This window comes from Sciurus carolinensis, chromosome 1 (genome assembly GCF_902686445.1).
Source record: "Sciurus carolinensis chromosome 1, mSciCar1.2, whole genome shotgun sequence".
Classification (NCBI taxonomy): Eukaryota; Metazoa; Chordata; class Mammalia; order Rodentia; family Sciuridae; genus Sciurus; species Sciurus carolinensis.
In genome coordinates, this window is record NC_062213.1 from 177,508,940 (window position 1) to 177,534,081 (window position 25,142).

General features: G+C 41.4%; 1 protein-coding gene across 1 annotated transcript in view; it reads right to left on the reverse strand.

The window, feature by feature from the left end:
• Rimkla (ribosomal modification protein rimK like family member A) overlaps window positions 1-21,784 on the reverse strand; it is a 31,740-nt gene extending 9,956 nt beyond the window's left edge. The window contains exons 1-3 of the mRNA XM_047532087.1: window positions 21,524-21,784; window positions 8,543-8,773; window positions 4,037-4,123 (exon numbers count right to left, since the gene is read on the reverse strand). Of these exons, the coding sequence (XP_047388043.1) occupies window positions 4,037-4,123; window positions 8,543-8,773; window positions 21,524-21,686 (481 nt within the window). The 5' untranslated portion in view covers window positions 21,687-21,784. The remainder of the gene's footprint in view (window positions 1-4,036; window positions 4,124-8,542; window positions 8,774-21,523) is intronic.
• Window positions 21,785-25,142: the final 3,358 nt, after the last annotated feature.

The following is a 25,142-nucleotide window of genomic DNA, read 5'->3' on the forward strand; positions in this document are numbered from 1 at the left end:
ATTAAGAACACAATTCAAGAATGGAGGAACTGAAAGGGAGGTGGATGTGAAAAAACGGTGGAATGAGACAGACATCATTACCCTATGTACATGCATGGTTTGAATCTACATTGTGCACAACCATAGAAATGTAATAATGTACCCCATTTGTGTACAATGAATCAAAATGCAGTCTATAAAAAATTAAAAAAAGTTTTAAAAAAAACCACAATTCAATTTACAATAGCATCAAAAGGATTAAAGTATTTAGGAATTAATTTAAACAATGATGTACAAGATTTACACACTGAAAATGATAAAATGCTGTTGAAAGAAATTAAAGATCTAAATAAATGGGAAGACATCATGAATTGTTAAGATGGCAATACTCCTCAAATTCATTATCAATCACTATCAAAATTCCAACTTCCTTTTTGAAAGAAATCAAGTTAATTAATCCTAAATTCACATGGTATTTTACACTTCCCAATTTCAAAACTTATGAAGATATAGTAATCAAGAAAATATGGCCTGGCATAAAGATAGACATACATGTGTCAATGGAATAGAATTGAGATGCAGATTTTTTTTTTAATAAAGTTTGAGAGCTCAGAAATAAACCTTCACATGCATGGTCAACTGAGTTTTTATTTATTTATTTATTTTTGTTCAGTGCTAGGAATTGAACCCATGGCCTCACACATAAGCAAACACTCTACCAAAGAGCTTCATCTCCAGCCTGTTCAAATTTTTGATAAGGGTTCCAAAAGCAATCAATGGGGGAAAAACAGTCTCTTCAACAAATGGTACTGGGGAAACTGGATATCCACCTGCAAAAGAATAAAGTTGGACACTGACCTCATGCCATATACAAAAATGAATCCGGAATGGGTCAAAGACTCAGATATAAAACTATAAATTCTCAGGAGGAAGCATATGTAAATCTATGTGATCTTGGATTAGGCGAGCACAAAAATAACATCAGAAGTACACAGAACCTAAAGAAAAAATAAAATTGGCTTTATCAAAATAAAAAAAAAAAAAACTTCTGTGTATCAGAGACACCATCAAGAACATGCCTGTAATCTCAGCAGTTCAGGAGACAGAGGCAGGAGGATCGTGAGTTCAAAGCCAGTTTCAGAAACTTAGTGAGGCACTTAGCAATTCAGGGAGACCCTGTCTCTAATAAAATATTAAAAAAGGGCTCAGTGGTTAAGCACCCCTAGGTTCAATTTCTAGTACCAAAAAAAAAAAAGGCAACCTACAAAATGATTAAAAACAAAAAGTTCAAATTATACATTTAAGAAGAGTCTATCATAGCACATTATTTAAAAAACCTATAAAACTCAAAATAAATGAGCTAGTTTAAAAGGGCAGAAGTTTGAGTAAATATTCCTTCATGGAAGATTTAAATATGGCCTGTGTAAGCATATGAAAAGACGCTTGACCTCATCAGTCATTAGGGAAATACAAATCAAAACCACAAGGAAATACCACTGCATGCCCACAAGGATGGTTATAATAAACATGCATACATACATACATAAAAAATAATAAGCATTGGCAAGGATGTGTGAAAATGAAACTCTCATATGTTGCTGGTGGGAATGTAAAATGGCATAAGCACTGTAGAAAACAACTTGGCAGTCCTCTAAAAGTTAAACAGAGAATTGCCACAGCACTTGGCAATTCCATTTCCAGATATATACCCAAGAGAAATGAAAATGTATGATCATATGAAAACCTGCACACAAATGTTCATAGTGGCATTATTCTTAATAGTCACAAAGTGGAAATAAATAACCCAAATGTCCACCAACCAATGGATAGGTAAACAAAATGTGGTGTATCTATACAATGGAGTATTATTGACTCTTCAAAAGGGGTAGAGCAGTGCTCCACGACATGTATAAACTCTGAAAACATGCTAAGAACCAGACACCAAAGTCCATCTATTGTCTGAATCCCTTTATTTAAAAATGTCCAAAATAGGCAAATCCATGGAGACAGAAAATAAAATAATGGTTGCCAGGACAATTAGGACTAACTTCTTTTTTGTAATTTTTATTGGCTCTTTTTAGTTACACATGACAGTAGAGTCCCATTCTGATATAATAGGTACATGGTTTCTTTAGGGGGAGATAGAAATGTTTTGAAATTAGATAGTGGTTATTTTTTTTTGGATCCTCATAATATTTTAATTTTTTTCCTTGGATTATTTTTCATTAAGGAATACAGCAGTGAATAAAGACAAGTACTTAAATTTGTGACGTGTATGCCCCTAACAAAACGCTGACATTTCCATCACTCTAGAAAGTTCCCTCATAACCCATCCCAGAAAATCCTCCCATTCCCACTCAACATAACCATTGTTCTACTGGTTAGCATCGTAGGTTATTTTACCTGATCCAGATCTTCATAGAACTGTAGTATATAGTATATTTTTTCTCATTTCTTTCTAGATAGTGGCTATTTTTGTAAGACAGTGAATATACTAAAATCCACTGAATTTTATAACCTACTGAAGCAAATTTTTTATGTAGCTTATATCTTAATTTTTAAAACTTTAAAAAATATTATGTATTATGTTTAATTTCTGTTTATTGACTATCATACCTTTCTACAATGTAAGCTCCTTGAGGATAAGAATTTTTGTTTTGTTCTTATCTGTATCCTCAGAGTCTAGAATAAATAGTACATGACACTCTATAGGCACTTGATAAATATTAGTTGAATTTTATGTACATTTTATAATTTAAAAAAATAGCCATGAGATTGATTGGATTTTAGCACAGCAGCTTATGTCAATAGTATCAAAGCTCTCCTTTGCTCATTTCTCTTGCTCAACAGGCAAGAGACGATTTTGTTCACACTTGCTTCTGTGTGTTGCTCACTCATCACTTCCAGTTCAAATTCTATATGGTAACTTAAATCTCTTTTCGTGGCAGAGTGGGCCCCTCCCTCCTTCAGGATCACGGGGCCCCTGGGCCTGTCTGCTATAGAGGTCAAAACCCTGCAATAGAATCCCCTCTACAGTCTTCTCACTGGGGCTCCTTGAGAGCAGTGATTACGTCTGGTTTATTTCTGTGTCACAGACCCTACATCACAGTCACTGTCATTGCATATCTGTTTAGGGCTATCTCCCCTTCTCCAGATACGCTGAGCCTAAGCATGCTATGCCATGCAGGCCTCACAGTGAGTTACCGGCTCGCAACTGCAGGAGGACTGCTCTCTCCTGCTGAGTCCCTGGTATACACCAAGCACTCTCGTGGGCCTTACAGAGACAGTGTAGCAGCTCAGGACCTAGTCCCTGCCCTTGAGCTGCTCACAGTCTAATGAAGGAAACACACCTACACCTAAAACGAACCGTCATCAAGGGTAGGACTATGACAGAGGATGTAGAAAGTGACATGGAAACAAAAAGGCTAGAGCAATTAATTTTGTCTGGAAGAGAGGAAGGGAGACCAGGGGTGAGGATAGAAAAGATGGTATTGGGAGCTGGCCTTAAAGGATGAGCTAAAGTTGACCAGGTGGGCAGAGAAAGATGGTACTCCCAGCAAAGTAAAGAGGGCAGAGGATTATAGACAGGAAAAAGCATGGTCTAGTAGGTGAAAGAGAGGTAGCTGGGAATGAACTATGGAGGGTCCACATGACCAGAGAGGGCTGCAAGGAAGGTTGAGGCTGTCTACACAGGGCGAGAGTGACATGATAAGGAATATGGACTTCAGTCTAACAGGCAACACAGGGGCTGGGGTGGAGGCTGTTCGGTGGAAGAGTGACAAGAATAGATCTATGTTTCAGAGAAATCACTCCAAGAAAAAAACGGAGGATGCACTGGCAGTGGGGCACAGAAATCCATCAGTAAAGACAGGTGTCTGCTGCAATAGCCCAAGGAGAGAAGACAAGGGTCTGACAGAAGCAAGGACAGAGAGGACCAAGTGGAGGGCACCAGGGGAATCACCCTGCAAGCTCCTCAAGCAGTGCTTCCACTTGTGCAGGTGCACCTGCCACCCTCGCAGACGGATCACCCCGGAAGCCCAGGAGGGGAAGCACTGACCCTGGTGGCCTCGTGTGCTCTTCACCACGACTGGGTAGCCCAGGGGCTCAGCTTCATCAATCATTTTTGAAAAGTCTTCATGTCCACCTGCCAAGAAAAGGTGAGAGTCAGTGAAGGTAAAGCTGATGGTCAGGGAGTGGTCAGCCCAGCCCTCCGCAGGAGGCCTCCTGTCTCTGAGTAAGTTGATTTGAACCCATTGAATCCAACAGACATGCATTATGCATCTGCAGCGTAAAAGGTGGGAGCAGAGAGGTAAGGAAACCAAGATTTACTATGTACCTATGTGGTGAAGTCTGCCTGTGGCTTCGGTTCATATAATGCTCTACAAACAGTAGATAGCTTTCTCTTCACAATGGTTGTGGTAGGCGGAATTCCAGGATGGCCCCCAAGATTCCCACCCCCAGTGAACACTCCTTGAACATGGGAAAGACCAGTGAATATGATGGGTTATTAAAAAAAAATCTGTTGATTTTGAGTTCATCAAAAGGGAGATGATCCTTTGTGGGCCTGATCTCATCAGGTAAGCCTTTTTTAAGAATGTGAATCAGAGACTCTTCGGCTGGCTTTGAAGGAGCAAACTTATGCTGTGGAGAAGGACATGTGGCAGAGAACAGTGGGTATCTTCTAGGGCCTGAGAATGGTCTCCAGTTGTCAGCTAGTAAGAAAGTGGAGACCTGGACCTACAATGGCAAAGAACTGAATGTCAACAGGCAGGCAGTTTGAAAGAAAACTCCTGAGCCTCCGATGAGACCATAGACCCAGCTGACACCTTGATTTCAGCCTGGTGAGACCCTGAGCAGAGAACCCCGCTGTGCTGTGGCTAGACTTCTGGCCTACAGAAACAGAGATAATCAATGAGTGTTTTGTTTAGTCACTAAGATTTTAGTAGTTTGTTATGCAGCAATAGAAAACCAATTCCCAAAGACACTTAGCCTAAAGATTTGTCACCCAAAGTTAAGGCATGATTCTAAAGCCTGAACTGGCTCTGCTACACCTCTTAAAGCCTTACTTAGGGCTGGGGAGATAGCTCAGCTGGTAGAGTGCTTGCCTCACAATCACAAGGCCCTGAGTTTGATCCCCAGTACTGCAAAAAAAAAAAAAAAAAAAAAAAAAGCCTTACTTAATTTAAAAATATGAACAATGATGTGCATGAAAATCTTTCTAAAGTATCTTACAAACTTTCTTGACTTCCTACACATACTGTATTGAGCATAACCTTTTCTTGATAACTTAGGACCAATGTCATGAACATCAACAATTGTACCATAATGCCCTCAGGGATGACACTTGCCCTCTATTTAATGGCATCCAACTAGTGCATATTCTTGTTGTTGGACGTGGTTTTTGATGGCTGGCACCTTCCATATGTATGGATGTCAATGAATACCTCTCACTACTGTCCACGAAAGGCAGGAACCTCTCTTTCTGCTTCTCCAAGAGCTTAGAAAAAACAACTTGTGAGATGAGTTTTCCTGCATAGGGAAAATCATCTATTAAGTGAAATAAGTTTGATGTTTGTTGGGATTTGTGACTCATATGGGGGTTACTCAGAAGTCCTTTTGGTTTACTTCCTAGTTCTCTGCTGGATGGATGTGTTTTATAGGTACATTAATGGGCATATTTGTTTTCTATTGCTGCTATAACCAATTACTAACATTTAGCAATTTCAACACAAATCTACTCTTACAGATTCTGAGTCAGAAGTGCAAAATGGATCTCCCTGGGCTAAAATCAAAAGGTCAGCTGGACACACTCCTAGGGGAGGATCTGTTTCCTTACATTTTCAGTTTCTAGAGGTGGCACACATTCCTTGGCTCATGGCCCTCTTCCATCTTCAAAGCCAGCAATGGCTGAGTCTCTCTCACATAATACCCTCTGTCCTCCTGCTATAGGCACATCTCCCTCTGACTCTATTTTCTTTGTTTGTTTGTGGTGCTGGGAACCAAACCCAGCGCCTCACACTTGCTAGGCAAGGTTCTCCCACTGAGCTATGTCCCCAGCCCTCCCTCTTCTAATTTTAAGAACACTTATTACATTGGGCCCACCTGGATATTTTAGGAATATCTCCCTATCTTCAGGTCATCTGACTAGCACTCTTTATCTGCAGCCTTGATTCCTTCTTGCCATGGAACCTAACATACTCATAGGGTCTGGGATTTAGGTCATGGGCATGTTTGGAGAGTCAATTTTCTTGCTTCCCACAGGCAGTAGCATAGTTTTTCAATTTCTGCAAAGTCAAATACTTTGGAGAACTTACAAGACCTACCTGGTTCAAAAAAGAGCTAATGATTAAAAGAAAAAAAATAAATAAGCCAGGTGTGGTGCTGCACACCTGTAAGACCAGCTACTCAAGAGGCTGAGGCAGGAGGATTGCAAGTTCAAGGACAGCCTTGGCAACTTAGTGAGACCCTGTCTTAAATTAAAAAATAACAAGAGCTGGGGGTGTAGTTCAGTGGTAGAGTGCCCCTGGGTTCCATCCTCAATATCCATCAATAAATAAATAAATATGAAAAGAAAAAATGAGGAAGCAGTGTAGGTAATCAGGGTACCTTCATAAAGACATTTTATAAGATGGGAACTCCCAACTTCCTAACTTCCTGATAAACTCGATTTCTTTCTAGTCATCCTCTTTTCTTTCCCTAACAATGTGGTGAGAGAGGGATCCTCCTAATCTACAGCCATCCCTGCCCTTGTCCTGTGGACCTCTTCCCCTGTCACCTCCTCAGGGATCTTGCACCATTAAAGTGTTCCCTTTCTGTTTTATCTTAAACCTCCTAGCTCTAATTCATCAACATATTGAACAAGCTCAGCTCTCTCCCACCTTAAACAAATAAAATTCCTGTTCCTTGGTCCTGCATCTCCCCTTAACTACAACTCTGTACCTCTACCATCAAGCTACTTGAAAGAGTTATAGAAGCCCACTGTTTCCATTTCCTCACTTCTTCAGTTCCTCACTCCTGACAATTTGGCTTTTTTCCCTGTCACTCAACTGAAGCCATATTCACTAAATTTCCTGTTGCTAAATTCAACACACATATCTTTGTGCTTACATTCCTTGTCCTGGAGGAATCACACAACACTTTGGATTATTTCATCCCTCTTGGAATACTCTTTCCATTGGTTTCCATGACCTTCCTTCTTTCTCTTCTCACCTCTCAAGTTCTCCTACTTAGTTTCTTTTACAGGTTTCCTTGACCTCCTTTCTACAAGGGTCCCTCTTTTTTTAATATTGCTTTTCTGATATGGTAAAGTATACAAAATAGAACATGTGACAGTTCAATCCCTACGATAGAGTTTAGCCCTCCACTCTTTTCATTCTATAGATTCTCAGTCTTCTCATCCCTTCCTATGACTTCACTTGACATAGTAAAGGTTTCAAACCCCTTTTCCTAGTCTGCGATTCTTCCAGATCCATTTATCCCCTGCCTACTGAATGTTTTTATTTGCCTATACCACAGACACCTCAAATAGAACTTGCTCAAACTGAGCTCCTCTTTCCTTCACAACCACTTACTGCTTACCCACTATTTTGCTTCTTCCTTCCTGTTCCTAGTCTCAGTGAATGTCTATGTCCACATCTGGTAGGTCAGACCAGAAGCCTGAGTCCTCTCCTTACTGCCCATATCCAATCAATCATGATGTCCTGCTATTTCTATCTCTGTCATAATTCCTAAATCTGTTCACTTACTTTCATTCTTACTATTAGTGTAGACCATCATTGTCACATGGATTATTAAAAAAACCCTTCAAATTCTTATCTATCTCTATGTGGCCCCATCTACTTCCTACTCCATAGAGTAGCTAAAGTGATCTTCTGCCCTGTCACTCTGATCAGGCCACCTCCCTGATTAAAGTCCTCTGATAACCTCCTATTAGACTTGGATTAAGCCTATCTTATTTATGTGCTGTTAGGGCGCCTTCTGATCTTTCCAATCCTATAGCTCAACATTCTACACACTACTCTCAATACCACCAATAGGTCAGGTTCTCTCTTACCACAAGGTCTTCCTATGTTCTTTTCTCTGCTTAGATTACTCTCCCATGCCCCTTCTTTCAGCAGGATAACTTCAACTTAAGTGGATGTTATCTCTCCTAGGGGGCATTCTCCAAAGTCTTCTGAACTGCATTGAACTACCAGGAGCACTAAGTCTTACCACAACACTGACTGGACTGGACTGAAGTTGCCTGTCCACCTGCTGTCTTCTGCCTCTGATGAACTGGGAATACCTCAGGCAGGGATTTTACAGCAATGGCCTAGTGTCTGATATTGTAGCTGGTATGAGTGTCAACAGAGACATATTTGGTAAATGACTTACACACAGAAAGAAGCAAAGACATTTCAGACACAGGGAATGGCCAAGATAAAGACTCAAGATATTGAATCACCTAAAATCAACAGACTCACATTGAAAGGCAAGAGATACTGGAAAGTTTCTGGGGAGAGAAAATACAGAGAGATAGATGGTTTGGAAAGATTAGTTCCAACTGTATTTCAAGGAGACTCACCATAGGAGAAAGTGTCTGGCATGGGGACCCCATGTCCAGCCAGCTCTTGGAACGTCCAGAATTTGTTGATGCAGTTTAAGATGCTCTGTGGGCGATTGACCAAGCGGCAGCCCAGCTTCTCCAGGTGCCGCAGGACAGTGATGTCGCTGTCTGACTGCACGGAGGGTGTGGATACCCGTACAACTACCACATCCGGGAAGGTGGTAAGGGCCTTCTGGTTCAGCTGGAGGCCTGCAATCCAAGGACCACAGTGAGCCCTGTGCTGCTGTGATTTAGTTCACCCAAAGAACTGCTTCCAACAGACTCCTCAAGGTTGAACCTGGCGGGAACAGAGCCTCAAAAATGGCCACCAGGATATCCTGGTGTGTGTTAACCAGAAGATCTATAGTCAACCCTAATCTCCAAACAAATGGGAGCACGTGATAATGAGGAAACACCAAGCAATGAAAAGAAAGGGGGAAGAGTAGCATATCAATCATACCCAAGTAAAGAGGAATCCACAGGAGATATGTATTCTAGCATTTTCCTTCCATACTTAAAGTGTAGTACTTAAATTGTAGTAGTTTAGGAGGCTGAGGACTTGATGAAAAGGCAACAATGCAGCCCCTTTCAGGAATCTGCATACTCCTTTATGACTTAATCTTAATAAATCTATATGGCTGGAACATTCTGCAACCATTTGGATTATTTTTATGAATATACTGTTATTTATCAAATGTGTAAATATCAATGTTAAGTGGAAAACAGGATACAGATTTCTAAATATTGCATTGTGATCTCAATTATATAAACAGATACAAATTGAAAAAGGCTAGGAGGAAATATACCAACATTTTCACAGTAGACAATGGGACCACAGATAATTTCTTTTTTATGTTTTATATTTATTTGTATTTTCCAGAATTCTCCAAGTACATATTACCTTTGTAAAAAAATTTTTAAAGTCTACTAAAAATCAATTCAATATTTAACAGATATCAAACTCAATATTCAATATTAAATAATATTAATTGAAAGATATAACAATACATACAGTGCAAAGACCTGAAGCTGTATTACACTGGGTTAATTGGGAGTATTAGCTTGACGTGAAGACTCAGAAGAAACTGAGCAGTCTTCAAGTTATTGAAGGACTTCTATGCAGAAGAATTACATGGCTTATCTTTGATGACTCCAAGACATAGAGCTAGCCATAAAAGCATTATTTTGTCTGGGTATTCTCTGCTGAATCCAGCCCCTAGAACCATGCCTGGTGCATGGTAGGCACAATTTCTCCATCAGGGATGAATAATAACAACACCAAAGCTCTAAGTTGAGAAAGAAGAAAAGAAATAAGCTCTAAGCGCAAAAGCAAAAAGTTAAAAAAAAAAAAAAAAAAAAAAAACCACAGAACAACTATATTGATCTAACACACTTGTAGGAGATGTTTCACCAATTTAAAAAGGCAGGGTGCACAGGTGCAATTACTAAGCTAAATTGTTTTCAGTATTCCTGCTGATAGTGTGAACCCAAGAAAGTGGAACATAATTCACAGGGATAAAGAGTCTCCAGGTTATCTTCACTTTGCCATCAGAAAACAGTATCATTCATATGGTATGCTTTTACCGTACTTTGAAAAATTCCTTTGCCACTTATAGCCCTTGGGGAAAATAATATGAAAGGAAGGAGGGAATTACCCTGTGTGTTATCCTCAGAATTGGTAGAAGAAAGAGAAGTATCTGAGTTGATGAAAACGTAAGTATATACAAAACACCCAGGACAGCATTACACAGTGAGATCATATATGCAAAAATGCTTTGAAAACCATAAAATGCTATACATATGCAAGGCACTCCACTAAGCAAGGTAGGACAATTTATGGAGATTTTTACCACCTAATGAGAAAAATGGCTTTGCAACAGAAAAGTGACCTATAGAAGCGGGAAGCAACAAAAATATCTAGCTTTCAAATCCCAACACGAAGCCACAGACAAACAAAACTTCTAAGTGGGAAGAAAATAATTTAATCCATTTCTGGAAGTACCAACCACAAGTGCACAGAGACAGCTCAGCCTCAACAAGCAGATTCACATATACCTAGGAAGTCTTACCAGGACTTCATCTCTCTTCTCCAAAGGTATATCTTTGGGCCTGGCTCATTCCAACTGAAGCCTTTAATAAATGAAGAATGGAATGGGTTAAAGTGGAGCCAAAAAAGGCTCTACCAAGCAGTTAGACCCGTCTGGTGTCTGACTCTGTGCTGCTGTCCAGCCCTGTTTGTGCAGAGGGCGTTAGGGTGCATCTGCAAAACTAATCACGCGGGCCCTCCACATCCATGGTTCCACAAGTGCGGATCCAACCAACTGTGGATAGAAAGTACTCAAAAAAATTAATACGCTCCTCTACTGAACATGCACAGATGTATTTCTTGTCATTATTTCCTAAACAATACAGTATAATAAATAGTTATAGGGCTGGGTGAGTAGCTCAGTGGTGGAGTACTTGCCAAGCAAGGCCAAAACCCCCACAACTGTTTATATTGCATTTTTATTGCATTGGGTACCCTTAGTAATCTGGAGATGATTCCATGTATACAGGAGGCTATGCATAAGTTATATGTAAATATTACATAATTTTACATAAGGGACTTGAGCATCCTCGGATTTTGGTATGGGGTCGGGGGAGTCCTGGAACAACCCCCGATTGATACAAAGGGATGACTGTGCATCTTCATCCATTGGCACGGTTCTGACATTCTTGCTCTTGGCAACTTTGTTGACCTTTAATCATTCCCCTTGCCTTATCCATCACATTTCTAGAATGTTACTTCTGGTGGACAAGAGGTTGCTGCTCACAACGGCTTCAGTGGGAATAGTAACTGCAACACCATGGCCAAGAAAAAACAATCTGGATTTAAGGCTGTCCCCTGGTAAACCTGCCTGAATTCCAAGACCTTTAACCACTTAAGTAATCTCTGCTCTCTCTCCTCATTAACATCTCTTCTTAGGAAAAGGACCAAATAAGCTTAATGCAGAATAAAGCTTCCTTAATCTGTCAACTGTCCCAGAATCTTTAACATTCCCACTGCAATCTATAGGCTTCAAGACAAAGGAATGAGGAGTTGACTCAGGACATGAGGAAGACAGGGCCCTGGTTGGCTGCAGTGCATGGATGGAAAGCCCACAACAGAGAGCAGTTCTTGCCCTCAAACAAGGGATGTCCCAGGATTGAGCATCACTTTAACTTGGGGAGTTGGGAAAGGAGATGCACTGTTTCTGGGGTACATGAGGTCCCCCAGATTTCCAGACTGGGCTTGCAGTTTACCATACTTAACCTCAAACTACTTAAAATAAAACCTTAACTAAACTGAAAAGACCACTTGGTCCTAAACAGATTTTTAAAAGACTGTAGTAAATAATAATAATAATAACAATAACAATAATGATAATGTTAAATTTAAAAAATAAATCAGACCCCAAACTAGTGAGTACAATGACCAACAGTCAAACTAATCTAAATCAATCTTTTGAAACCAAAACATTTTCTCCAGCTTACTTCTAAAATAATCTTCTTTCATGGGTAATTGTGTCCTGATTTCTTTTTAAACTCCACTTACACTTGGAAATATTTTAATGTATTAAAAACAAGACCGAAAACTAGGATAACGTTCCCAAAAAACTGAGTCTGTTTCTTATAATCTATATATTGAGATAAATTAAATTCTACAAACTAGACTTTTGCATTTGTATGTGTAATAGTAAAAAAAAAAAAAATGCACTTCATAATGAAGAGAAATAGTGTTACTGTGAAATACAAATCAGTTTTCGAAAGTAGTGCCCTAAAATTTAAAAGCCATTCTCAGTCATTCATACCCATAGAGGGAGTAGAAGCATGGGTAATAAAAGGTGCTATAATTTGAATTTGAATTCACCTAGCATTTTTATTAAGCATCTGTTGTGTTGTAGGTGCTTTGCCAAGAAGATTAACATACATGATCTCATTTAAAGGCATCTTTTAATATGGATCATTGGAACAAATTTGACTGTAAATGTCTTGGCCTTTACATAGAACCAATGCATAATGGGTCACCACCCTCCCAGCCTGTGCACATGCATCACTCACTTATGTGTGCACACCCAACATCCTTGGCAGCACAAAGAAAGCTTCAACACTAGCATGTTCCAGCATGCTACAAAAAAACTCTTCACGTATAAAACAAACAGCAGAAATAAGGAGGCCTCAGGACACTGCACAGCAGAGCAAATAAGGCCGTCACTCACGGTACCTCTTAGGACCATCGTTTTTTAACAGAATTGTGTTAACAGTGGCTGGCAGCTCTGAAAGGTGTCAGAAAGGAATCAACAGCACCAATAGCCCATGTAGCGCTTTGCATTTTCTTGCTTGTCATGAGGAAGCTGTGTCATCCAAACATGACCCGGCTACTGTCACTCTCCAGCTTTCCCCTTATTTTTTCCTGCTCCATCCCCTGCATTTCTCAAAAGAAAGTTATTTTTAATTCCTGGGTACATGCTGTCACCACTGCTCCTTTGCTTTTAAAGTTCTTGGTGCAGATGCCCAAAGAAATCTTACCTCCACCTTGCTAAAACCCACAGTTCATTATGTGGCCACTTTCACTTTCCACCAAGGGCTATTATGAGGTCATTTAATTCAACTCACCCTTTATGGAACTGTTGGTGTGAGTCAAACACACTATTAAGCAGGAATACAAAGATGAACCAGGTGGTCTCTGCTGACCAGGAGCTTAGTCTCCTTATGGAGAAAGATAGAGACACGACTTGTCATTCATTCACTCACTCAACAAATTTATTGTGCTATGTATTCATTCAGCAAATATTTTTTAGGGCTTACTTTGGGCCAGTCCTAGAGCTCGTTTGGGTTTTCCCCAGAAGCACACCCTGAGACCATGATTTAAGTGCAGGTAGCCTATTTGGGTGATAATTTGAGGAAACACTGGTAGGGGGAAAGGAGAGAATGTGGTGAACTAAGGCTGTGTTATCTAGTGAGTCACCACCTACTGGGTCAAGTCCTGCTGAGGATTAGTACACACACCTCAGTTATCCCACCTTGGGAGCCATGGGGCAGGCATTTAGAATTTTGTACACCAACTCAGCCTTTGGTTGAAACCTGCTCTGAGGGCACGGCTTTAATTCCCTAACCCTTTGGCTAACCATGCATGGGTGGGCAGAGTGGGCTCCTGTGACCCACAAAAACGATCAGAGAGAGGTGCAGAAGTTAGTGGCTGTAAGTGGGGCCCAGTGCAGTCAAATGGTAAAGGCCAAAGGGACACAGGTAGGCAACTGACAGCTAAGGAATAGGTACCATCTTAAGGACATAGGGGTTGAGGGGTGTGAGTGAAACAATATCCCTGGATTTCAAGAAGAAAGACAACACACAACTGTTATTAATGCCTTTAATACCCTGGACAGAGCACCTAGGTATTGGAAGAGTTGTTGGGTCAGGTATGGTGGTGCATGACTGTAATCCCAGCAACTTGGAAGGCTAAGGCAGGAGGATCACAAATTTGAGGTCAGCATCAGTAATTTAGCAAGATGTTCAGCAACTTAGCAAGATCCTGTCTCAAAATAAAAAAATAAAATGGTCTTGGATATAGCTCAGTGGTAAAGCATCCCTGGGTTCAATCCCCAGCACCAAAAAAAAAAAAAAAAAAAAAAAGAGTTGTCAGTCTTGTCTGGCGGGGGTGTGGGGGGAGAGGAGTCAGTATGCTAAGTGCTGCAATGGGCCTATATAGTCTTATATCTCAGCAAAGGAGAGGGGAGCACTCAGGGTGAGTACCTCTGTCTTGGGGAAACATTCAAGGAAAGTTTCAGAAAGAAGATGTGACTCAGTGTTTCTGGGCTCTAAAGAAATGTGTGAAACTAATAAACGTATAATGTCTATCTTTCAGAAACAGATCAATGGCAAAGGCGTGGCATCTTACAAGCACTGCACTCAGGGATATCTCAAGGTAAGAGTAAAATCTTGGACAGGCATTGCAAGAGCTCAAGGTGACATAAGATGAAAGGCAATCATGGCAAAATGGCTAGCGTCTTGGCCTTTACGTCAGAGTTCTGATTTCATTCTTTGTAGTCACGTAGCTTGGCAAGACACAAAAGTCTCTCTGGGCCTCAGTTTTGTTTCTGTAAACAGAAGGGTCCCAGAGCTTTGCCAAACCCCTTGCCTCCTTCCTCCACTGCTGCTGCTGCCCCTACCACCATCACCACCACCTCACTGACATATCCTTTTTTTGCAATCATGAAGGCAAGTCTCATCCAGTTCTTCATTCCTTCTCATATCAACCACCCAAGATACCAGTCTTCAAAGCACGTCATTTCCATCACTTCACTAAAACTGCCCTTATTAGAGTTGCTAGTACCATATTGCAAAATCAATTCTCATTCCTCATTTTACTTGACCTGCCAGCAACATCTGACACGGTTTGAGCATATCTTCCTTCTGGAGCTACTTTCTCCACTTGGCTTCCAGGACACCCCACACACTTGGGTTTCTTCACTTCTTTTATTCAGCCTCTTCTCCCTGACAACACAGAATGCTCCAGAGCTCCACCCTGGACCCCTCTCTTTTCCATCTATGGACACACCTTATAAAGATGCACTTACTTTCATATATCCAAGCCAAGCCTTTTCCTGAATCCCAATCTCTACCATAAAACTGCCTACTTGACATTTCCACTGGGACATTTAATGGACATCTCAGACTAAGTTCTGAACATATCACTTGCCCAAAACCACCCCTCTCTTTCTTCCCAAAAGAGTAAATAGCAAATTTTATTCTTCTACCCAATCAGTTCCAAAAACTCTGGAGTCTTCCTTGACTGCTCCTTCTTGTACAACCAACATCTGATCCGACGGGCAAATCCTGACCACTTTGTCTTCCAAGTATGCCCCAAACCTAGTCACTCTTCACCTCCTCCCCTGAAATTTTTCTAGTCCAACAATCACCTCTCACCTGAATTGTAGCAATAACATCCTATGTGATCTCCTTGCTTCTGCCTTTGCTCCCACCCATCTGTTCTCAACTGTTGCCAGAATGACCCCAAGAGCCTAAGTCACTCCTCTGCTCCAAATACTCCAGTGGATCCCAGGCTCATCCACACTACATGCCTTCAGTGCCCACAGGGTCCTACCTCTCTGCTCGCCTCCCACCAGCCTCTGACCTCTGCCTGGCATTCGCCCCTTTGCACACCCTGCTCGGCCACACTGGCCTCCTCACTTTCCTGCTTACCTGGCCTCCTCTGCTATCACATGTCTAAATGGCCTGCTTCCTCACCTCCTTCAGGTCTTTACAGGGATATCCCCTCTGGGTGAGGACAACTCTAGCCACCTTGGAACGGCAAACCCTCCTCCACCTCCAGAAACATTCTGTCCCTCTTCCTGCTGTTTTTCACCAATATACTATTATTTTACTTACCTTATTTATATTCTATCTCACCCATCTAGAATGCAATCTCCTTGAGAGGCAGAGGTCTCTGGCTGTTTTACTCTGGTACCTAGAACAGTATCTTGGGAATCGTGGGCAGTCAACACATATTCGTTGACCGAATAAACAAATGAATGAATGAAATCCTAACAGCAAAGGTGAAGACCACATCTGTTCTTACTCTCCATTACCCCTCTGCTACCTACCTCAGTGCCCCGCAGAATGGATGCTCAGTAAACATTTGTAGAATGGAAGGAATGAATAGGATTATTGTGAAGATTAAGACATAAGCTAACATATTAATAATAGAGTTACAGGCGTAAAAAATCATTATTCCTGTTTGTTCCTTAACACAAAGTAACTTAAATTTATCACTTTCTCATAGACTTGAGTAACATTTTAATAGCGGAAGATCAAATAGAAATAGAACAAGATTTTCAGATTGTGTTGTAGGTTTGTACTACAACAACAGAAACCCCTAGTAAGGTGTATTCTCTCAGGCAGTGGGCAAGGTGGCCAGGGAAGTGGCTGGAGTTGGGAGGACTGGCACTGTGTATCAGTGGGCTCCCTGCAAGTAAGGCGAGGAAAAGGAACTGTGGATGGGTGAGGATGACTCAGACATCTCTCAGTGACAGCTGGACTCCCCTCCACCAGGCAAACCTAACAAATTTGGTCAAAGTGTTCTGGTAGCAGCAACAGGTGGTTTAGAAATCTGAGTAGGGCTTTGGTATCTATGAAGGATCCCAATTTGCTGGTTCTAGAACTTTTCCCAGCAGTTCATGAGGTGGCTCTGAAAACTACTGTTAAAAATATAAACTAAACAGTCAACCCATTCTTAGTCCTTGGGGTCAGCCATGGGGCAAAGCATATCCATGCAGCACTCACATCAGTTTAGAAGTATTATACAATAAATGCTTTTACCCATTTTCTGACTTTTCTTTCCACTAGTGCTGTCCAGTGTGTCCCTGAGATTACAAGGTGTCAGGCACAGGCCTTTAGCAGAAATGGAAGCTAAAGATCAAGTTCTCTGCACAAAAGTCAGCCTGGCACCCTTTCCTGTTAGTGTCTTCTTGCATGGTGATGGGACAATGGATGTCCATCCTTTCCGTGGGGCCTTTGGTTGTCTTTGGCAGGCTGAGGAAAGCTACTGCCTCTTACAAATTTACTTAACATTCCCCTCCCTCGAGTCTTTTAAATGTTACCTGATTACTACAAGGATCCCAGAACACCTTAATTTAAAGAACCTGACTTAGAAATTACCTTATGGGGCTGGAAGTATAGCTCAATGGTAGAGCACTAACCTAGCATAGGAAAAGCCCCAGGTTGGAATCCCCACCCCTCCAAAAAAGGAAGAAATTGAAATTGCCATGTGGCTACCAAGGTTTTAGCTCTGAAAGTAAGAGAAGGAATGCTGAATCATTCTGCTTCTAAGAGACAAACTGTAACACAACCTCATTTCCCAAGTCAGACTCATTTTATGTGTTTTGGTTTCTGTCCCTGAGTTAGTGATTGGTTTCTTGAGCCAGTTAATGATTCAGACCTGTGGATGGTCAAAAAGCTTAATGTCACTAGTGAAATCTGTCCTTATATGATGGTTCATCACAAAAACATTTACACATTCAATTGTGATCTCTCAAACACAGAAGCAAATTATAATAAATGTCTCAGATACAAAATTAGCCTTTAAGGTACTTCACTCAGTCATCCGACAAATAGCAACTGCAGGCCTACTATGTACCAGTTATAGAGAGTACCTTTGAGGAGTCCCCAGTTATTCATGGGGAGAAGGGAAATAAACCTTGTACACAGAAAAATTACAATGAAAATGGTGCGAGTTACTTTTCAAGGTATGGAAATGTTACTTGGCAGCACATGGAAGTGAGTGACTACTTGCGGACATGGTAGGGAGGCTCAAGAAAGACTATAGAGATGAGTGACTTGTGCCAGATTTAAGGGATGAATAATAATTCACCATATGGAGGGGACAAGATGAACAACTCAGAGGATTTTTAGTGGAAGGCCAGGAATCAGAGTGTGTGTTGAAGTCACTGTAGGCCAATGCAGAGCAGAAGGAATGAGACACAAAGTGTTCAGACTAGATTTACTAAGTATTGGTTCTAAATTCCCAGCCACTATTACGTGTCAGTGACTTATCTTGGCATCTATAAGAGTTAATATGTAAGTAAAAAACATAGACCTATGACTGGCACAAAGCACTATAGATAGATAGATAGAAAGAAAGAGATATATTGCTATGGTAATTATTAATAATAATAATATGATGATGATGTTCATTTAATCACATTCATCACCTTATCCTTAGGGTGGAGAATAATTAATATTTGGCAAATGAATGAATGAATGAAAAAAATGTGGTTTCTAAAAAAGAAATGGGAGATGTAGATGTGTAGATTTTCACAATGCTACACCCGACAGAAGTGAAAGGAGGATGTTCTCTGTAGGATTGCTTCAGTCACCTAAAGGTCATGCCCCTATCCCCAGTCACCTCCCACCCATCTTTTTTGGGAAAGGTAGATTACTATATTAAGTATAAAAAGCATGAAACCTTGCATTTGTATAGCATTTTCTGTTATATGTGTAGTATTATTTAAAATAATTGCAACCTTTAAATTCAAAACTTTTAATCTCCTGTCTGAATCCTAGTTCCACATACAAACTGAAATTCAAATTCTTGGATTTGGTCTCCCATTAGCCTCTGGAGAAGAAAACTCACAAATGAATTTAAGCAATTCGCTAAGGCACTGCCCACCCATACCTTCCCCAAACCAACTTCTGTATTATCTTCCTACCCTAATCTAAAGAAGAAAAGAAAGAAGCAAAGGCACAAAGACTTTGAAAAGTGGTATCTTAATTTCCTAAACTATAAAACTACTTGCAAAGTCAGTGTCTCACTTTAATTTAATTCAATTCAGTTCAATTCCACATCTACTGAGAAAGACACTACAGAGTGCAGGTATCTAAAGCATACTTATCTATATAAATGGGCTGGGATTCAGGAGATCAGGTTTTTGGGGGGTTGTGGAGTTGTTCTACAGTGTTGGGAATGGAACCCAGAGCTATACTCCCAGCCCCAGATATTAGGTTGTTTTGTTATAACTGTGGATGTGCTAACTAGGTAGATAGCATTGAGGAAGTCACTACATCTCTTTGAGCCTCAAGTTCTTTGTAAAATGAAGGAGTTAAAATGGATGATCTTCAAGTCCTTCCCAGCTCTTATATTCTATAATTCTCAAATGGGAAATCGCATCACTATCACTGTAAATATGTATCTCTGTATTTCAAAGTTAGTGAATTCTGAAATATTTTCCAGGGAAATAACTGGCTCAGCAAATTGCTGTTTCCTATAAGTTTGACTATAGAAGAAACTGGGAAATAGAACTCATATCTTTATTCATCCAAAAATTGAGTGCCTACTACATACTAAGCATCATTTTAGCCACTATTACAGCCCTGAACGAAGCAAACAAGGTTGCTCCTCTCATAGTGCTCACTTTCTTGTGCTTTAATTAATCTATTCTCACTGCAAATAAATCTTTTGACAGCTATGAACAGCAGAAACAGTGATCTAATAGGTTTGTTTTATGTGCTGTGATTTGTGTGTAGCCACTTCTGAATTACCAAAAAAAAATTAAAACTTCATAAAAAAATACTCGTCTTCAATTTCTCCATCAACCAGGCAAATAGCTGTGTAGATTTTCTAGTAGTTAAAAATAAGTAACTCCTGGTTTGGGAACTGATTGGAATACATCCGCACATGAATTCCATTAAATTTTAACACACTAGACAAAAGGGTTGAAATGTTTTCTGCAGCATTAGCATTTAATTTTCTCTTTTACTAGGACTGATTCTTTAAAATGGGGTTTTAGATACAGAGAGCATTTTCCTACTCTTTTACAGAATTCATGATGGGTCTACAAAATGAACATGATGTGAAATTCTGGTTTCTGTATCTCAAAAAAGACATCTTTATAAACTATAAAATAAAAAATTAAGCAAACTCACGGGGAGGGATATTACGTGTGTGTGTGTGTGTGTGTGCGCGCGCACTTGTATTCAGTACTTAACCCAGATCAGCAAAATATAACATATTATCTTATTTAAATATGGTACTAAAACATGGACTTTTCAAACTGTTCAAATCTCAACCCTAAGTTTCATAAATGAAAAACTTGAGATTCAAAGACAAAGTGACTTACCCAAAACAAAGTCAAGATACTTGTTAATAGCAAAGCTGTAATGAGAATCCAGGTCTGAAGGCTTCCTGTTCAGGAGTCTATTTCTACATTAACCAATTGTGAGAGTTTTAGCAAAATCAAGGATAGAGAGGGGAAACCCTTTACATCACACTGGAAAGACATCTCTTTAAAAAGAAGACACCTAATGTTTGTAATATATTTCTCCAACAGGATATACAGTCTGCTACATATAGAGGGTTAGATAAACTTATGGATGAAAAATCTACAACTGATATATTCCACTTAGAGATTCGTCATATTCAAAATCTCACTTGTAAATATCTTGTTCAGAATTTGGAATCCCTTTCCTTGCCAAAGAAAAGAAACAAATTATGTGCCTGTTTAACCCCATATCCCTAGAATAATATGAACAGTATCCCAAGAAGCACCCTGAACTGAAATCAACCCCTTGGAGTCCTGGACCCTCTTAAATAGGCGGACACTTCTGGTGGAGCAAAGGAGACAATCAGCAAGTCCGTGGGTATGAGGTTTCTAAGTCACAGATTCCTAAATCAAAAAAGGTTGGTAATAAGGATAATTAAGGATATCTGAAAACACACTTAACCTTTTGAGGTCAGGGTCAGAGATGACAACCACATCTAACCTAAAAAAGTCTCTGGGACACAGCAGTGGAGTGAATGATTGATAAGGTCAGAATGATGTGTACCTGAAATCAGGGCTTTTCTGGAAACAGAATTCAATACTTTTAGGGAGGAGGCTGAGTTAAAGAAAACGCATCAAAAGTCTTCTCTCCCACTTTACACTTCAGAGGTGACTCCAATCTTTTTTAGATTGTCTCCATATGTAGGTTCCCAGTTTGGAAATGATACTTTATGTAGGGCATTACTGATGTATATGCACTGCTGGAAAAGTTTTCAAAACATCCACAATATCAATTTTGCAAATTTAGTTTGGGTTTCTTAAATCTCAGTCTAAACTGACAGGGTATGGGATGCAAACGTAATTTGCAAATTTGGGGTTTGCAGCTTGATTTTTCTCGGACACCAGGGTTGCTTCAGATGAATTTGGGTTCCTCACAAAACAAAGTCCCCTAAGTAAATTAAATCACCTTCTCACATCTTGGCCTCAGGGCAGATGGTAGTGGTTAAAAGAGGTTATGAAGATGAGGGGTTTTCTCTAACATGAGGGGTCTCGCCCGGGGAGAGCGGCTGGTTTGCCGGGCCCGAAAGAGACTTGGCTGGGGGAGGCCCAGGAAAGCGCGCCCACCCGGACGGCCCTCAGAGACCCCGGCGCGCCTCCCAGCTCTCCCAGGTCCCGCCTCGCTCACCGAGGTGGCCGCCGATGACGGTGACGGCGATCTGGTCCATGAACACAGCCCGGAAGCGCACGTCCTGCTCGGAGCAGCGCTGCCGGAGGGCGCGCAGGATCTGCACCTGCGGGTATTCCTCGCGGATGCGCCGGTCAGTCAGGAACCAGAGCTGGGAGCACATGGTGGCCAGGGCGGCGGCGCCCGGCGCGGCGCGGACCCCTCGGCGCCCCGACCCGCTCTCTTGGCAGGATTGGCGGCGGGCGTCCGGGGCCAGCGCGCCGCGGCTCCACTCCCGCCAGTGCGCCAGGCGCCTCTGCAGCCCTGACCCAGCGAATCTGCCCGGCCACTCAGCGCTGCCGGCGGCCAGACAGCCAATCAGCGCGCGGCGGTGGGCGCGGGCCGGCCGCGCGGCCAGCTGCAGAGGCTGCCCCGGCGGGCGGCGCCCGGGAGGGGCGGCGGGCCAGGGGCCTGCGGCGTCCGGGAGAGCGGAGCCAAGCGGGGCTTGCGGCCGCGGTGAGCCCGGGAGCCGCGGGCGGGGACGACCAGGTGGAGGGAGAGCATCCCTGGCCCGTGCGGGGACCCCCCCGGTGGGCGTGGCGCTGCTGGCCGGGTTGGGCAGACAGAGCGGGAGGGGCCGGGGCGGCGGCCCAATGAAGCGGAGAGGGTGTCTGAGCTGATGAGCTTGCGGTGCGCAGTGGGCAGCAGATGCTCCCCAAAGGCGATCCCGAGCGCACCGGGCCCGGGACACCGGCGACTGCCTGCAGAGCCCGGGACAGGGCCTCAGGGACTTCCCAAAGGAGATTCCGGGGCCTGGCGAAGGTCAAAAGCTAGGCCCCCAGTTGGACCCAACGCTTAGGAGGGAATTTTTTTTCTCTTCCCAAATTCTGGCCTGAAGCCGGTGGTTGGGTGTAGGTGGGAGTTGAGTTTTAGCAATCTCCCGTTCAGATAATTTGAAGGTGCGTTTGTCAGGATCTCAAGATTTCTTACACCGAATACTCCCTTCTAGTTTCCACCAGCTCTGGGCCTTCACAACCTCAATGTCATAAAAATAGATCTAAGACACCTTTTATTTAGAAGGACCACTAGCTTGTCTCCATTCCCTCTCTCATTCCCTGTCTCTTTCCTAGACAATTCAACTGAGTCATCTTTAAACATCGCCCGGTCCTAGCCAGTTGCAAATCATGCCTGCAAACAACAGTGTTTGAAGCCAGCTTTTCCTTTCTAAATAACTGTAGGACTGAAGTTAGCCATCTTTGAAATTTTCATTTGTTCTTCTGCTCATTAAAATGTCTTCTTTTTTCTTTTTTCTTTCTTTCTTTTCTTTTTCGTTGTTGTTTTTTTTGTTTGTTTGTTTTTTGTTTTTTGTTTTTTGTTTTTGGCTTAGAGAAATAAGAGTACAGATAGTTTCATAGTTTCAAGGTAGGCCCAGTAGTGACAAAGACAACTAGAAAGGGAATAAGATGTCTCAGGGAAGGCATAGGCTTCACTGAAATATTATGCAGGTTTGTGAATTTGCCCACTAAAATGTGCCTTTGAAAAAGTTCTTTATAATGGAGTTTTAAAAATTAATTCCTTTTTAACCAAAGTAAAAGTTACAAAAGTAAATCCTTTTGTGTTGCCAGATACACCACCACCACGCCGGTCTCTGAATGTATTTTCTTAAAGTAACAGTAATGGAATGCCATATGGATTAATAACCCAAAACTGCCTTCCAACTACAGACCCACTTGGACACTAGAGGCTCTGTCTTCTGCATTGGTCACTTGCTGGTGATATTTCATTTACCCCAATCTTCCTGCACATCATCCACAGGATTTTGTCCGGTGTAAGAAAATAGTACCCCAAAGTATGGTGCTTTAACATACTGAGTATTGAATTGAAAGAAAGCAGTTCTTAGAAGCAAGTCTTTTTCAGACCTTCTCCTACCTTTCTCCTGTTCTTCTTTCTCCCCCAGGCAGGCTGTAAAAACCAGAATTCCAAGTGGGGCCACAGAAGCTACTACCCTCTTTCCCTAAAGCCAGCTACAAAACCTAGAAATATTACCCTGACCTTCTTCCTCCATGGAGGGAATGGCCATAACAAAATTCTCTGACCTACCTTGTCCGATAGTAGGTCATATTAGCCTCATTCCAGAAAGAATCCTGCCCCATACCCAGGAGGAAGGAAGGCTACACAGAAGGTCTAAAAGAATCTGGCCGGACCTTGCTGAGTTTCCCCAACTCAGTCTCCAAGCATTAGATCATACTTGTTGATGTAAAATAACAGTTTTGCTCTAAAGGAAATAATTATTTATTTTGAACCAAATATAAATGAACATGGATTCAAGTTCTGGATGACATGTTCCATTGTGAAAGACATTAAATGAACTTTTATAGTCATAGAACAAATAAATTCATAAATCAATACTTTCAATAAATACATTGGTGGGGGCACTAGGTAGTGGGCTACAGCAAAGTGTGGGAATCTTTTCTATATGTTTCAGATGCTATCTTACAGCATTCCTAGCTTTAGGGTTGATGGAGGCTGGAGGTCTGTGAGGTGTAGTGATACATTCCAAGAGTTTTGCCTAATAGTCACAAGGATGTTAGGTCAGGTACAGAAGTTGAAAGGAAATGTCTATAAAAGAAATGAAGATAGCCCAAGATAATTTTGGCTCTCCACCTTGACATTCCATCTCTCCACAATCACGATGTTCTGCTTAGCCAAGGTCAAGCTGTCTGCAGGATTTTTAATGTAGTTGTGGCTTCTTCAGAGTTCCTACATGACTTTTCTCCTACAATGACTATAAGATGATCAAAACTGTAGTTTGCTGGAATGATATTTTATCCCTAAAATGTGTACAAGAGTCAGTAAATTGAAGAGTTGCTTATAACTCCTTTTCAAATCCATCTACACTAGGGAAGATGTTTAAGTCATGTGCAATGGCTACCAAGGTCCACAAAATCCAGGCTAGAGGAGAGCAGTGTCTGATCCAGATATTGCAAATACTACCTCACTTACCTTTGCTCCTCACTAGTCAGTTGCTACCACCTCTGTGATCCCCCTTTCTGGACTGGTCGTATGTAAGGATCTAAAATGGTAGTATATCCAGTGAGGAAATGACTGTTTTTGTATGGGTGTCATGTTGTGTTATATCACCAAAATTCCTCAAGCACAGAGGTAGCATCTCCAGGCACAGGATTATTTTTAAAGATATATTATGCTATGGTTTGGATAAGTATCCCCCAAAGGTTAAGGATTTGGTCGTGGCCAGTTATACTATTGGAAGGTGGTGGAACCTTTAATAGGTGGGACCTAGTGAGAGGAAGTTAGGTGGGGTATTGGAACTCCAGCCATTTTCTGTTTTTGCATCCTGGTTGCTATGAGTTGAGCAGCTTCCTCTGCCTCATGCTTCCACACTGATGTACTGCATTACCATAGGCCACCAAACAATGGGCCAATCAACCATGGACTGAAACCTTTAAAATCATGAGCCAAAATAAACCCTTCCTCCTTATAAGTTGATTATCTCAGCTATTTTGCTGTGGTAATGCAAAATAGACTAATACATATTATTTTATGTAATGTTTCTCCATAGAATTACTTTCAAATTCAAATTTAAATTTATTTTGCTAGCAAAATAAAAGGATACTGTTCT